This window comes from Chroicocephalus ridibundus, chromosome 6, assembly GCF_963924245.1.
Source record: "Chroicocephalus ridibundus chromosome 6, bChrRid1.1, whole genome shotgun sequence".
Classification (NCBI taxonomy): domain Eukaryota; kingdom Metazoa; phylum Chordata; class Aves; order Charadriiformes; family Laridae; genus Chroicocephalus; species Chroicocephalus ridibundus.
In genome coordinates this window covers 14,224,945-14,240,749 of record NC_086289.1, presented here as the reverse complement: position 1 = coordinate 14,240,749, position 15,805 = coordinate 14,224,945, and the positions used below count along the sequence as shown (strand labels likewise).

Here is a 15,805-nt window from a genome sequence, read left to right as displayed (position 1 = left end):
TTGGTTCCATCCCCTCAGTAAAGTTGTCTCAAAGTTAACAGAGGTGCAAGTGATGCTTCCCCCCACCTCCTTCCTTCTTAAAGTGCAACAAATACCACATCTGGACAATCTTGCAAGAAGGGCAGAAAGGGATAGAAAGGGATACCTTTACTGTGGGAAAGATCATTCACATGCACTGCAGAAATGCTTGGTTTGGAAGATTCCTCAGATTTTACCGATTGCAGCTTCAGAACACAAGCTGTTCCCCCCACCCTGCCATGCTGTCAGACCAGAAAAGCTAAAAAAACCCAAAAATAAAAATGCTGCTACTGGTGGTATTTTTAAACACCTAGGACTGACATCAAAAGCTCCCCAAAAGTTCTGAAGAAGTGTCTTTAGTACCAAGCACTGCTTGTAAGGAAGAGAGAGGACTGAAACTGGAAGGATTCTCATCTTTCCACACCAAGCACTTTTCCAGTGCGCACATCTCTGACCATGGCTTTTTGGCATTCATCTCATTTTAATAGCCCTGAAAGTATCACTTATCCTTACTGAGGTAGGAAAGACTGAGTATGAATATGCCCAAAGTCAAAACACAACAGATGTGAGCCTCCCCAAGCAGCACGAGGAGTCAGACTGCAGAGTTACCCTTGGTTATTAGCCTCCAGCTCTTGGGGTGCCTAGCCCTGCCTCCAAGACACCCTCAAGTTGTCAAGTACAAAATCCACATCTGAACTCTGGAACTGTGGCCTCTCTCTACCAGAGTGACAAAGATGCAGACCCCAGCACACAACAGCTGAAACTGTAGCATGGCTTTTGGTGCACCCTTAGGGGCTGGTGCCATAGGAAGCTATTGATTCACCTCGACTCTGCTGCCTGTTGACTATCCCGCCTAGTGTCCATCGCCGGTCCAGGCGTCTCAGGTGAGCCTTGCGTCGCTTAGAAACTAGTTTGGAACATGGATGGAAACAAAAAAAAAAAACAAAAAAAAGAAAAAATGATGGAAGGGTGAGGAATAAAAACAAAACAAAACATGGCATTTACAAGCACTGGTCTTGTTAGCAGGAAGGGGCTAGGTGAGATGCAGATATTTTGTGTTAGTTTATACAGTACAGTGGAACAAGTTAGCTTCCTGAGCCTGAGCAACATGACCCAACTAGAACTGTCACAAATTGCCACCATTGCTATTGGCTTTCCTTAAAAAAACCAAACAAAAACACCCCCCCCCCCCCCCCCCCCACCAAAACAAGCTGCACAACTGAAGACAACTTGTCCAAGGCGGCTGCAGTGGCAGGACAGACCAACATCATTGTTGTTGCATCTCCTAGTTAATCTGCATTATCTTTGAAGAATTCAGTCTACTGCATGTGATGTCAAACCCAACAGGGCACTAACCCTCTCTAAGCAAAGTTATCACACTATAAACAAAATCCAGAAAAAAAAAAAAAGAGGCAGCTTCTCTTATGTGAGTTCACTTGTAACAGCAGCACTCAGGAACAGAGACCAAGTGAAAAAGTGTCCGATGTCCCCTTGCTTCAAACATGTGACTCACAATCACTGACACAGATAATTCTCATGAACCAAACTTCTAGTATACTGATTAAAAATATAAGGAAAAACTTAACCTTGCAATTATTGAACAGGCTCAAGAAGCTAACGTGCCAGAACTGAGAATTAGTTACACACTGAAACAATAATTTATGCTTAAAATATAAACAAAGACAAGACACCTATGGAAATGGCATTGTGAGAGCAGCTGTGCACAAAGGAGACCATTTGTTTTCTGAACAGCATATGCAGAACTGTACTCAGTTCCTTCTTCCGCTTGTGAAGGTGTGAACAACACAGGAAACGCTGACCAGCACAGAAACACAGACAAACAATTCCCTTTTTCCATTCAAGGGCTTCCACGCTAGTTTGGCAACTACTGCAAGGGTGCTTGGTGCTGCCACAAAGCAATGCAAAATATTATACTTCGGCTATCGCTAGTGTGCAAACACAACTGTTTTGCTAGTGATGCTAGGAAGGCGTTCATGAACTCCAATATCACACCATTAATAGTCACTCATTTCTGCTTACGCGCACTCATTTTGGGAAATATACCCTTACACTCATGAGAGCAGACACAACCGCCTTCTAGAACTATGTTCTGTAGACAATCAAGCACAAGAAAATTATTCGATTGGGCAATGATTAGCTGAACAAGTAAAAAAATTAATAAAGTTGCATTTGCCCTTTATATCTGCCAGGGGCTTAGACCAGACTTTTGCATCCAGCTCCCTCTCCTCCTTTTCTCCTGTGCTGTAAGGTCTAAACCTTCCCTAGTCACCCTAAGGGGTGGTGTGGTGAGTAGCGTTGAACAGACACACTGTCTAGTTTGTGGTACTCTGTACTTCCCCTTTGGTCCCATGTGGGTCAAAGAAGCACCACAAGTTTTCAGAGGAGCTGGATTTCAAATTTATAGATCACTCTGTTTTTGGCTAATGAAATCAGTGATCCTTTTGGAAGCCCATGGTGGCACAGAAGATGAGCTGTCTTCACTCCTTACTGGCAGTGCTTTTCTTACAAATTGGTTTAACCTGGTGGCTTTCTCCAAATCAACAGGACATTAGACTGACAGTTACACATACGCTACACAAGAGGCAAAACAGGACACCTCACTAGACATACAGATTATAGCAGAGAGAAACTAAAGCTACATTCACAGTAAGGCTGCCTGCATTGGGACATTTCTATGCAAGAAGGGAGGAAATGAAACATGTTGAACTTAAGGGCTTGTAGGAAGGAGTGGTGTGGAAGGGGTAGAAATTTGCTTCTGGTATCACCACAGAGCAGGCATCCACAGGTCCTTGCTCACACTGGGATTTTGGAGGATTCAGCCATCCAGGAGCACCCCTTGAACACAGTGGGTCACAGAGATACACTGTGCCCTCCTCACAACATATGACTATCCCCAGTAATAGCCCTTTTCTATCACAATGATGCTTTTGTACAAGTCAGGCTTTTTCCTCCTCGATAATACTGAATTTTGACATTCAATCCCAGGCTGGGACTTGGTTGGTCATGCCAGTTAGTCACCAGAAAAGACATTTATCAACAAGCGTCTAAACCTTTCCAGAGACCATTCTAAGATGTTTACTTTAACAGCTCCTGTGGCTGCAAATGTTTCTTTAGATTGCTTTCTGAATGTTCTCCAAGCCTTGTAAGATGTGTTGGTCTAAACACAGGCCCAGGTAGCAGTTGACTGTGTACCCTTATCCTGACAAAAGATGTTGTGCAGGCTCAAATGTCGGGAGGAAACACTTTTGCCTTTCTCATGCAACAGACTATTTAAATAGAGACACATGGAAATATTACTGCTATGTAGAGGCAGCATTATTTGTAAGTTGTATTCAGCACCTCCTTATCTTTACAAGGGCCCGCCACAGCAGACCAGGCCTCTGGGTCTACCTGTCTTGGGGACTTTTTCCAAGCCCACTGCAAATGGAGAGGGCCAAGAGGTTGATACAGAAAGCTCCCTACCGTAGTGTTTCTACCCTTGCAAAGTAGGCAGAGCACAGATTGCCCAGTTGCAGGAAGTCAACATCTGCAGGAGTCACTCTGAAACTTGTATCAACTCTAAACCTTATGAAGAACGACTGAGGGAGCTGGGGTTGTTTAGCCTGGAAAAGAGGAGACTGAGGGGAGACCTTATCACCCTCTACAACTACCTGAAAGGAGGTTGTAGAGAGATGGGGGCTGACCTCTTCTCCCTGGTGACAAGTGATAGGACGAGGGGAAACGGGTTCAAGTTACGTCAGGGGAGGTTTAGATTAGATATTAGGAGACATTTTTTCACTGAAAGGGTTATTAAACATTGGAATAGGCTGCCCAGGGAGGTGGTGGATTCACCATCTCTGGAGGTGTTTAAAAAAAGGGTAGATGGGGCACTGAGGGACATGGTTTAGAAGTGGCTCTTGTCAGGGTAGGCTAAGGGTTGGACTCGATGATCTTAAAGGTCCCTTCCAACCTCAACAATTCTATTCTATTCTATTCTATTCTATTCTATTCTATTCTATTCTATTCTATTCTATTCTATTCTATTCTATTCTATTAAATCCGGGGGCTAGGGCACTTAATCCCCTTAAAGTGCCTTCCTCCTCAGTTATATTGGAGTCCCTTTCTCTTTCTTACTGAGACAAAAGTTGGCAAGTTTCTGTGTAAGTATGTTCACTTTTATACACTTTTCTTTAAGAGAGTGAATCCGAGTTGTTCTTTCTTCTCTTATGGAATAACCATTAGGAGGAGAATTGCCCAAGTAAAGAAGAACAGGAGGAGGGTAAAAACTAAAGAATAAAAGAAGTCTCAGCTTATGTGGCTAATAGCATAAAACAAATTTACTCAAAAGTAAGTGAAAGCTGGAGCACATCAAAGCAGCTGTGGAGGTAATGCAATTAGATTTGTCGCTGAGATGGAACCGAACAGAAAGGGGAGAACAGTCTCAGGTTTCAGCATATCTGGAATTGGAGCAAGGCAGGGAGCATGACTGCTGACCATAGCTGAGGAGAGCAGCTTAATGGATTAAAGGGGACCGAGAGGAAAAAGATAAGGGACATTTGATGGATTTTCCATTACCCAAGAAACACTGCTGCGTGGCAACAGCCCTGTGCAGAGTGCACTCCAGAGGGCAACATGAAAGTCGGAGGAGAGCTTGAAATGAAAGCAGTTTAAGCAATAAGGCTGTCAAGGATTCACCATATTTAAGAGTCAGGAAAAGGGAGGAAGCTATAGACCAACAGACAAGGCATTCTTCAACTCTTTCAGAAAAAAAAAGCAGTAAGTTTTTGTTCTTTACTAATAGGAAAGCTTTACTAACTGCTTTTGCATCCGCTAAGATGTTGCATCATACCAGACTGGTTCCTGGCCTACCAGTCTACAGGCAGTCTGTCTCTAAACCCTAACTGACCCAGGATATGGGTAGCTCTGAGCAGGGAAAAATGAATTACAGAGCCAAAGATTTCAATAAGCCACAGACGCCATCCTTGGGGCCCAGCACAAAGTTATGTTTTGCCTGTGTGCTATCTTAATGGGCAGATGGTCACCCCAACACATCTAAGCCTCCTGGCTGTGCTACGGAATGGTCAGCTGAGTTTCCACATACGTTTTACATAAGTGTCATGTCAAGAGCGCCTAGAAATTTAGCAAGAGATTCATTAGAATGGAGCAAATCATAATAAAAGTGTCCTTTGTACACAGTTGCTACATGAGAAGCCCATTAAGATGTGGTTAGTCTTTCATAATGGAACAGAGGAACATGTGAGGTTGTACTATTCCATTTCTGGAACCTGAATTAAGCATCTTCAGCCAAAAACCAGCACAGCTAAATACATATACATGACAAATGGCATCTCAATTTTAATAGAATGAGGCCACACCAAATAAAATTACCTTTCCACACAATCACAGACCACAGCAAACAGCAGTGAAACTAGTTTCAAGGATTAATTAAAAAAAAAAAATTGTAACGAGAAGCAAATTGTAATGAGAAGCAACCATTAAAGTTAAATCTCACTCCTTTTAATGGCCTGTTGCTCCAACAAGCATCTTCTTCTAATTAAAAGCTCTCACTTGTATAATTTCTGCAAACAAGCCATGCAAGTTCTCTCCTTCTGTGGACACGAGAACCAAGACTTCTACCAGAACATACTACTTGGACTTGCACATAAGTTGTTTGTATGCTTTTTAAGGGTATTAAAGTGAGCATCATTTTGGCTTTTGAACCTTTTGTCACACTGAACAGCCCAAGCTGGTTACAAAAGGATTACAGGCATGGTACTTCAATTTCTTCACTGACACAAGATGGGAGAAGAGGTTACTGCACTGGATTAACAGCCACAAGTGGCGGCAAGAGTTTTCAAAGTTTTCCTAGAGGGCTAAAAAAAAGCATAAAGCAAGTGAAAACCAGTTTCTTCTTGATAACAAAAAGCTTTCCATACCTTCCCCAAGTTTGGATGTGTTGATGTCAGAGTCATCTCTGGTTCCATTTTGGGATTCCAGGTATGTAGCAGGGACCCAGCCCTGCTCCTCTGCTGTGCTTACAAACCACCAACCTACAAAAAGAAGTAAAAGAATTTGCTCAATCAACATTAAGAGGAACAAGAACAGCAGGATGCTACTGAAAGGCAACACAGAGTCAGCAGCTTCACTGCAGGTTTGAGTTATTCTGCAGCCTCCTCCTCGAAGAAGGGATTTATTCCTATCATACCATTTTTATCAGATACTCTCACAGTGGTAAACAAGCGTGCCAGCAGCCCTTACATTAAAAAAGGTTGCAATGGAGGAAATATCAGCTTATTTTAAGAAATTTGAAGTCTCTCTGTGACAACTCTGATCTGAGTTCTTGTGTCTTATAACATGTACATCTACAGTATCAAAACACTTTGTATGTGTATATATGTGTATGTGAAGGTATGGGAATAGCACAAACATTGGACAAATCCTAGTATGAGGTACCACAGAAGTCAAAAGATGGAAATAGGAAAGACTTTAGTAGAAGAGCGCAGGTCTCAGAAGAGGATACAAAATAAGTGCTTCTAGAGCACTTGTCACCACAGACAGTGTTTAATAAGCATGACCTGAATTCAGTGCCTTGCGAAGCTAGAAAGTACTGCACAGAACAGGAATAAGAGACAAAAGCTAACTGAAATGTGACTTCAGGCCATAAGCACCAGCTATTTCCCTTTCCACCTGAACAACCATGCTTCTACCACTATCTACAAAAATGTTAAGTAGTCACCTGCTATATGGATATAAACTTTAGGTCTCATCCATGGATGGATGAAGAAAATTATAGGTGAGCCATCTTTAGGTTAAATGCATCCCAACCATAACTATCTTTGTCTCTTTTCCTGCTGGGCTACCTTGTTTTATCGAATCCTCCATTCCTAAATTGATTTATGGAATCCTTATTGATGTAGACTCACTCAAGGGCTTGCTGCTCGCAGATACGAGCACAACTAGATTCTCCTCCATTTATGTAAGGTCAGGGTTAAGATGTAGGACAATAAAAAGCCAAGCAGGTGAACCATTTCTGCTGTTTTCTACAATCTCCCAGTCTCCCCAAAAAATGCAGATTGCTTTGTCAAGACAATGCAAACTATTGTTCAACAGCAGTCTTTCAGCCTCCCTAAAGGGAGTTGAGAAAATAGCTATTTCTGTATATGCACCTCAAAGCAGTTTACAGACTTTAATGGCTGTCATAAACCCAACAGATTTCACAGGAGACTCCCAAGTCTGCCGGCGATAAGCAAAGGGAGGGATGAGACAACTTAGTCTGTAAATAGTCAGGGCACAAAACCTAGTTAATTTACAGTAGAGCAAAGCCCCAAGCTGTGTGACAGCCACACAGCCCTCCCACAGGCAGGAGGCCGCAGCCCTGGGCCCAGCAAGGGGAAAGCAGGCTTTGCTGGGCTCTGCTGCCATGTAACACGCAACTTTCTTTAAAGAAAGAAATAAACCAGCTGAAACAATGCTCAAGTGTTCATGCTAAGTCACCCAAGTTCATTTCAAATCCTGTCACGGAAGATTTTACCAGAGGACAGTAGTTACAAGCCCTCACTTTCCTCCCTGGGGCCTGTGGCTGGGAGACAATGTGCCCCAGGCAACAAACCCCTCACTCGCCACTGCACAGCTGCTAGGTAGCTCTATTTATTTACTCTCAAAACTCAGACAAGGCTTTCCATTTTCTGGCCCAGCAGAGGTTTGGAAACTTTGCTTCACAAGGCTTATGGTTGGAAAGTTTAAATTTAGTTATTCCCCCTCAGCAGGAGGTGGATTCTCCTGCCACGAAGCCCACAGCAGTGAACACGCAGGATCTGCCAGACCGTTTCAAAAACACGTCTTCATGGTTGTTCCTTCTTTTACTAGTAACGTATCAACATGGGTAGCAAACACAGTTTAACATACACTTATAATTAGGCACAAAATGTCAGAAGCAGGCTTTCAGCTGATATCAATTAGACTGGAATAGTTTATGTAAACTCTTCCTCAGAAAGAAATTAAACACAATTGCACAAAAGGACTTGCCTACACTTAAAAACGTGTGCTTGGGCCAAATTCAAGCCATGGTAAAACCGTCTTTGGAGGGCTGGATCACACAGCCTTGACGCCGACCCAGTGCTATCCCATTTCGCAATGCAGCCCCTCCGGTTTGGCTCACTGAGCTGATCGTGGCCTCAGAGCAGAGTTTAAGGTCTTGTGTTTGGGGCCACTGGGTAACTGAGCCTCCATCCATCTAAACAGGGCTCCCTGCTAAAAGGCAACCTGGGCACGCATACACGTGCCTCCTTCATATCACCGTGCTTCCCCACTGCCGTTCCCAGCTACTAAAAGGCCTCACGACTCCACTGATCTTACAAACAGGCTCCCACGTACCAGTTAGAGTTCAAGTCACATTTGAGGTGGGTTACAGTCAAGTAACTCAACCAAATCCACTGCAACATGCAGACAGAGCATGTAGCAGTCTAAGTGAGGTTTTAAGCTGCTTTGATTTCTTCAAGCCATCACTAAGATTAAAGCTCCTAATCGCCACAGAGCTCATGAAAGTTATACAGGAAATCTTTAGAAAGAAATGATAAACTATGTTCAAGGGTAAAGCATAAACAAGAAGCTACTGAGAAATCAGCAGCATCTGTCCAGGTTCACAGAAAACCAGCCCCTCCTTTGAAATTCTCTTCTGCCATTTCCAGCTTGCTTTTCAGAAGGACAAAGAGCAGGCTTTAGTGAAACTCGTTGGAATAGCATGTCCACAGAAAAAAGTATGTTTTACTTAAACAGCCTGAACAACTGAGAAGCCTGAGAAACTTCCAGTGGCACCCCCCAGCAGCAAAAGTAGTAAAAAACGGATGCTCACAAGCAAGACGTGCAAGGTCTTTCAGTGGCCTCGCAGACATTGCAGAGGCAGCTCACTCCTTATGAGGCGAAAATCTGAATTATGATGGCACATCTAAGCCATAACACTACAGAAAGGAAATTACAGCATAGTGCAAGAATTGACAAACTCCTAGCAGAAAATGGCTGAAGCACAGACAAGTTCCACAACGCAGTCCATGCATGACAGCCACAAACTGCAGAACTCTGCCCAGCTGACTATGAAGTACTTACTCTGCACCATCCCCTCATTAAGAAGCATTAGGGCAGCTACCATTTGGTCCCACCACCCTTTTCCCCCAACCCCAGGTGCATGGGAGTTCATGGTTTGCAGATCAATTAGACAGATTTGCCTTTGTTTGCAGAAAGTCAGGGCTATAACAGCACAAACTATGCCTTGTCCCCTCCCCTGTCATCTTTCCCAACCCAGAGCATCACAGAAACATTGTTAGAAAACTTGCTTTTGAAACACAGAACAAAACATTGCATTTATTTTGAGTTCTCCCTCTATGCTGGAGTTGAGCTCAACTTCACAATTCTTTATTAAAGCCATTCTGCAGCAACATCTGCAGGGAATTATGTAAAGTTATCTCTGTGCACTGCCAAGCCAGTCTGAGGTTCGCTCTTGCACTCACACCATCTGTAAAAATTAGGTAGTGCTTTACAGCTTGAGTTAACCCTTACAGATGCCCCTATCTCTCAGGCATCAAAATTCAACTCTAAAGCTGATATGGCATGGATGTCTAGACTGAAACTCATCAGCCCTCATCCCTGATGAGGATTCAAAGGGAATTTGAGCCTCACAGAAGGCACACTGGGAGTTGTAGCCACTGCGCCCAGCTCAAGCTCAGCTTGAGCTTTGCTGCATTCCTCCAAATCCTGCCTTAATACTAATCCAAGAATATTAATTTTTAAGGTAGGAGTGCAATTTTCTCACACATATGTTGACCCTTTGGTTGGTGTCTGTCAGCATCCCTAGCTGCAATAGCTAAGATGTCTCTACACTCAGCGTCCATCTAGGCTCTGATAACTCTCAGGCATTTTCAGCATGGAGCTACACCAGTGACTAAGACACGAAAGGTTCCACTTGCCACACATACATACACATGGCAAGATAATGATTACAAAATAGACTGGTCACACTGGAGAGTGAATAAATGACAAAACCACTTTGATTCTGAAAATCACATTCTTGCTTTTAATTGTATTCCCAGTTCTCTCCCCAAAAGGCTTAAAAAACCCAAAAGAATTAAGCAAGCGTTACCCACAACCCACGCCATAGAAACTACTAGAACATAAAGGACTATCTTTTATGCAAATTTTGCTTACATTTAACATGCATCTTCACTCATCCATGCTCCAATATTGTCCCTTTCTGCACACCAGCAGGAAGATGAGCTATTCCTGTTGAAGTCTGCCTAATCATAAGATGCTACAAACCACTTTTTTTTTTTAAATAATAAAAAGGATCATGCTTAATGTTGGTTTCTAATCCTCAACTATTAATTTCTCTGTAGACTTTGATTGTCAATTTATGAGCTTGAGTAAAGTAAACAAGAAGGATAGCAATACTGTAAAAGGGAATGGGACTCTCTCCTGCATGAGTGGACTACACATTCTTCTAAACAAATACTTAAATAACACTCCACCTCTCAAGAGTCTTGGAAAAATCCCACTCAGGCAGCAGTCTGGTACATTTGACATGCGTTCTTTGGGCTTCAGAGTGCTGCTCCCGTTTAAGTCCTCTGCCTTGGAAACCTCTTCAGTTTTTTCAGATACAACAACTTTAAAGTTGTCCTACAACGCAGTACTAGATGCAATCAGGTCACTTCCAGACCTGGCACACAGACCTTTTCATGCCAACAGCCGATGACTTTCTTTCAGACAGGTGATCTGCTTCATTAAAAAATGCTAAGGTAAGAGTATTGCTGCACCGATGAAGGTTCTTGCTTTTTCCACCTCTCTAGAGCTCTTCCCACACAGTACATGTATATTTTATACACACAGGGAAGTCAATCATAATTGCCTCCGACAGACCTCCAAAGAATATGCAGAAGCAGAAATATAAAGGCACCAAGAAGTGGCATTTTGCAAGAGGGATTTTCTGCAGTAAGCATATTCTCACACCCACTTCCTAAAAATTCACTACAGTGTCCGCTAGACACTACCACTGTACATGCTGGTTCTGCTTTCTGTAAAAGGCTCCTTCAGTCCCACACACTTGGCAAAGGCGCCGAGTTGAAAGCATTGAATTTGTATGAAGGCCAGTGTCCAATTTCTGAGCATTTTGTCCTTAAAATTCACAGAAGAGGCATCTTTCTTTTAAAAACAGAGATATATGTAAGAGGTCTTCCTAGCATGGAGCTGACTATAGTTTGGGGTGCAGAAGTCCGTGCGTGAGTCACTGCACAGCAGACTAAGGTTGTCATCTCAGGATGAATTATTAAAGTTGGTGAAATATTAAAGGCAGCTTTCATCTTTAAACACATAATGTTTCCCAGCCTGCGTGCATTGCAGACTTCACTGCAGCCACCACTCAACCACAAAGCAACATTTGTCTCATTTTAAAGATGGAAGTGGGGCTCAGGCAAAGATGCGCTCAAGGAAGAGAGATGCACTTGCAGCAGACATCCTACTTGAACACAATTAAGATCCACAGCACAGGTTCACAGCCCTTTATGTGCCATACCCAAAGCAGACTGGGCCACACATTAGGCTTCCAGCTCAACCACGTGCCATGATCCTTCCAGCTAGTTCATGTCCTAGAGCAACCCCATATCCCATGGGAGCTTAATTTTGCTAAGTGCTGCAACCCACAAACGTCTATGCCTGACTGCTCTCACAGTCAAGAATGAAGGTTGTTATCTTGCTTGCAACTACTATGGCTGCACCCTAGGTACCAAGTACTGGTTTAAGTAATTCAGGAATAAAACTCACCACTCCAAGTTACTGCTTAACATCATGAGGTTTATTAAATTTGCTGATGAAATACCCCATGAGCCCCACAGCACTGTAATGGGGCAGAGTTGTTAGCTTTCTCATGTGAGGTGAAAGAAGAAAAAGGATTACACCTGTCACTTTCCTGGTACACCAGCATGGGAATCTGGAGCTTCTACATGGGTTATGAAACAGGTTTTCCACCGTAACATTAAAAGCTGAATTTATTTATTTATTTTAAGGAAACATGAGCTTCTCTTCTCAAAGAAAATAATTAAGATTTGAAATGTAATAAGCAAACATTTTGCTCCTGGTACCAAATATGCCACAACATGTGACAGGACATACATTAGAAACCACATGCATGACTGCTATTCAACAGCAGTCACACAGCCACAGATTACATTCTGCCCAGCAAGCTACCCTTAAACTAGAGTGATAGTTTTATTTGGTGAAGAGAGAACACATTGAAGAAGGAAGGAGAGGCTGCACACTCCTGTGCCTTGCTCCAGCATTCAAAAACATAATAGGAACACAACCTTAAGAGCATTACTTCAGAACCCAGACAACCCAAAGCACACATGAAGTGTCCCTGGAAACGCTTTTCTTTCCCTCCTTAGGGAGGGTCTGAAAGCTGAGTTGTGTTCTCAGAGTATGGGTCGCAGCAGTTTTTGCTTAATTTGGTGATGGAAATACTTGAGAAGAGGGCTTCCTGAGGTGAGGGAGAAGATGGGGAGCAGGAGGTGGGGACTTCTGGAAGGCTGGACTCTGTTGATATCATTTTTTGGCCATTAATAGAACAGCACTTTGCATCATGGAGCTAAAAGTTGGAACAAAGGGCCAAGAGCTGAGACCACAGATTGCTGTCTTCCACCAATACTTGGTAGCAACTCTAAGTGCAGTGCTTAGGACTCAGCAGCAGCACAGGGAATTACGTTCCTTGCGCTGGTTCAGGTGTTACTGAGTTCAAGGAAAATAGAAATGAATCCTACAGTTTGGGTGCTGTAACATATGAGGGAGATAAGAAAGTTCTTTCCTGCAATGACTGGCTATTAAGGTAACTAGTTGTTTAAAGTCTATATGGTTATGGATTTGCTATCCTAATCCTTCCAGTCTGTCCTCTTCCTCCACCTCTACTATTAAACATGTGGCATTGGTAGATAGAGACATCTCAGCTGTACTGTTAGCATATCCCTCTGCTGCTGTACTCCAGTTCCTATGGTTGCAGAGCTGGCTGGCACAGAGAGCCCACTACATGTGAATAAATATCCTAGTTATTGCTGCCACACAGTTGGTTTTTTTTTCTAGACCAAAAGCAGCTGACTAGGTGTGTACATAAGCGCTCGATACAGAGTCCCAAAGTGCATCTCAGATTCTGGCTTAAACATCTAGCTTGCTTGGATTGGTTTCACATCACATTATATGCATAAACACACACGTAAATTCACACCCTGACCTCTGCATTCAAATACATATTACCCTAGTCTTCTACTGGGATTGGAACCATGTTTCCTCGTACTTCTGGAAAAAGTAGAAGTGTTCAGAACATGGGAAAGTTCATGGGAAAAGAGAAAACTGGATAATATACAAGTCAGCTCTAATACTTTACGGGTTACATCACTAGCAGAGACGATGGATATTCACAGTATTAGACAGCTAGGAAATACCACACTACTGTGTTTGTTCAAATCTTATAAGCTAGGAAGTGACAAGCCTTCTAGAGGTGCACATTTGGCAAAACACTTATATATTTATCTCTTATTACAGTTGTGACTTCTTGTGTATATGCGTGTGTGGAGGTAAGTAAGCACACAGTTTATCTTTGGGTTCTGATAATACAAACTGATAGTTACAAACCCCAAGTGCTGTATCTGCAGCTATTTGCTATGGCCCAATTGTTACCCAGGGGCTTCCCCTCCCTGTTTAAAAAAAGGACCTCAGATTTTCGTATTGACACAGCTGGAATGAAGGAATCTGCCAAACACGTTTTCAAGAATTGGCATGTACATCCACAAAGCCATCATATAATCCAGTACAAATTACACAAGTTGTGTCCTTAAAGCAAGGGAGTAAATGCACTACCTATTACTTTAACAGCTATGGAGAAGCCTTGGACATTGCCTGCAAATCCCAGATCAAGTCCCATCATGCTCCAGGTCACCAGCTTCCCCTAAACTGTCAAGTACCCTGGGCTCCCCAAGAGAGAAGCAGATGAAAGCACCGCTTGCTAAGCCTGCCCGTGGCCAGCTCCAAAACACACACAGCCAACATGCCCAAGCTATTGGCCAGCATCCCCAGACCACTGAAATTAGGGGATTCACAAAGCAATGAAGTCAGCTGGTTGTAGAGACCAGTCAGCACCCAAGAAGTTGGAAAAAAAAAAAAAAAAAAAAAGGTTTGCCAAGGCTCAAACATCCTAATGCCTCCTAAAAATAAATTTGAAATAGTTTTTCCCTTCCTGCTTTACTTGATTTCAAGAACACCTAATGGTGAAACTGTCTGTGCAATGTGAGCTGCATTCCACATAACCCAACGTGTTTGCGGCTCACGGTCTTTGTTTGGTATAGGAACAAAAGAAACTAAGAGAGGGAGTGCTTTACTCAGAGGAAATATCTCATCAATCACAACAAGGAACAAAGCTATGTTTAGGTGGGCATACTATATTGTGCAAGCAGCCTGGCTGCAGCTGCTAGCCTGTGAATGCTGTGTACTGTACAGAAACTGGACTAAAACAAGGTCCACCCATCGCCCAGTAGCTTTCAAGATGTTACGGACTTGCATTAGTATACTGACCAACATGGTCCTGCCATCCAGCCCACAGTACCAACTCAGTTATTACAGAAAATACCTGCTTACTGATCAGATTTTTCTTTTTTTATCTGATCTGCTTGGAAATGGGATTTCCTGTCTGACCTCAAGTTCTGGTCATGCTACGTATCAATTCTCACCTTTTCTTGCAAATTATTTTTTCTCTTAGAAAATGGTAGATTTACATGCACCCTTCAAAGATAAAGTCTTTGTGATTTCAGTAACCACAAAACAAAGTAAGATTGCAGGAGGGCACACAGATTTAACAGGCGTTATAAGAAGCTGTGCATTAAGTCTGCATGGGCAACAAGTGGCACTGGACAGTATCTTCCTTTCTTTTTCCCTTCCCCCAAAGTTTTATTTACCTTCAGTAGGTCACAGAAGTTGACCAGTGAGGACACCAACTGCTGCTAATGTCTTTCAGTACAGCTTCCATGGTCATGAGGCACTTTCCTTCCTCCATGTTTAATTACAGCCCACACTCTTTCATCTTCTACTTCCAAAAGGATTTCTGTCCTGCATCTCCTTTAGTGTTTCTATTGGTAGGAAGATGCAGCTCAGAGTAGGAAAGTCAGGCAATAAATCCATCTCCCATCCTCCTTAAACCATCCTCCTCTCCAGCAGCCCATCATTTAAAGGCTGAAATCCATAAATCCAAGGTTTTAATGAACCCGCCAAAATGATACTGTAGGCACCATGTTAAAGTAAATCAATAATGTAGAAGAGCTCCCAACCACAGGTGGGTTTTCTGGGGCACAGATAGAGGACTCCAGCACACAATATACAGGATTCAAGTGGGCAAACCCAGCCTGTGGCAGCAGACAGGTAACCCACCACCTTCAGAAAGGCCATGCCAGCACAGCCAGGTCCTGCAGCAGATTTTCCAGAACACAAACAGCTGATTACAGTAAAGGCATGCAGACAGATGGCTTTCCATCCCACAGGGCATGGGGAGCTCAGCCCCAGGAGCCAACGGGACTCTCCATTAGTCATTACCAGTTGTGTGGTTGTATGTTTTCTGTGGTCAGCCAACAGGGTGCAACAGTCAAGCTCACAAGTAATTTCCTTTACATTCACAGGACTTAATCTTAAACCAAACACATTTTGTTCCAAGCTTTCTTTAGGAAAACATGAATAAGCTTTTAAATGGGCCTCACAGTAATCTTGTCCAAAG

The 15,805-nt window shown here is 43.0% G+C and overlaps 1 protein-coding gene across 8 annotated transcripts in view; it reads right to left on the bottom strand.

Moving 5' to 3' along the window:
- SH3PXD2A (SH3 and PX domains 2A) overlaps nucleotides 1-15,805 on the bottom strand; it is a 275,496-nt gene that overhangs the window by 34,562 nt on the left and 225,129 nt on the right. For 7 of the 8 annotated variants that reach the window (XR_010071697.1, XR_010071696.1, XM_063339359.1 and 4 more), the window contains 2 exons: nucleotides 5,955-6,068; nucleotides 842-925 (listed from right to left, as the gene is read on the bottom strand). Coding sequence is in view for 6 of the 8 variants with exons in the window: in XM_063339359.1 (XP_063195429.1) it covers nucleotides 842-925; nucleotides 5,955-6,068 (198 nt within the window). In the remaining 2 variants the exon portion in view is untranslated. The remainder of the gene's footprint in view (nucleotides 1-841; nucleotides 926-5,954; nucleotides 6,069-15,805) is intronic. The other variant, XM_063339361.1, reaches the window with a different exon arrangement.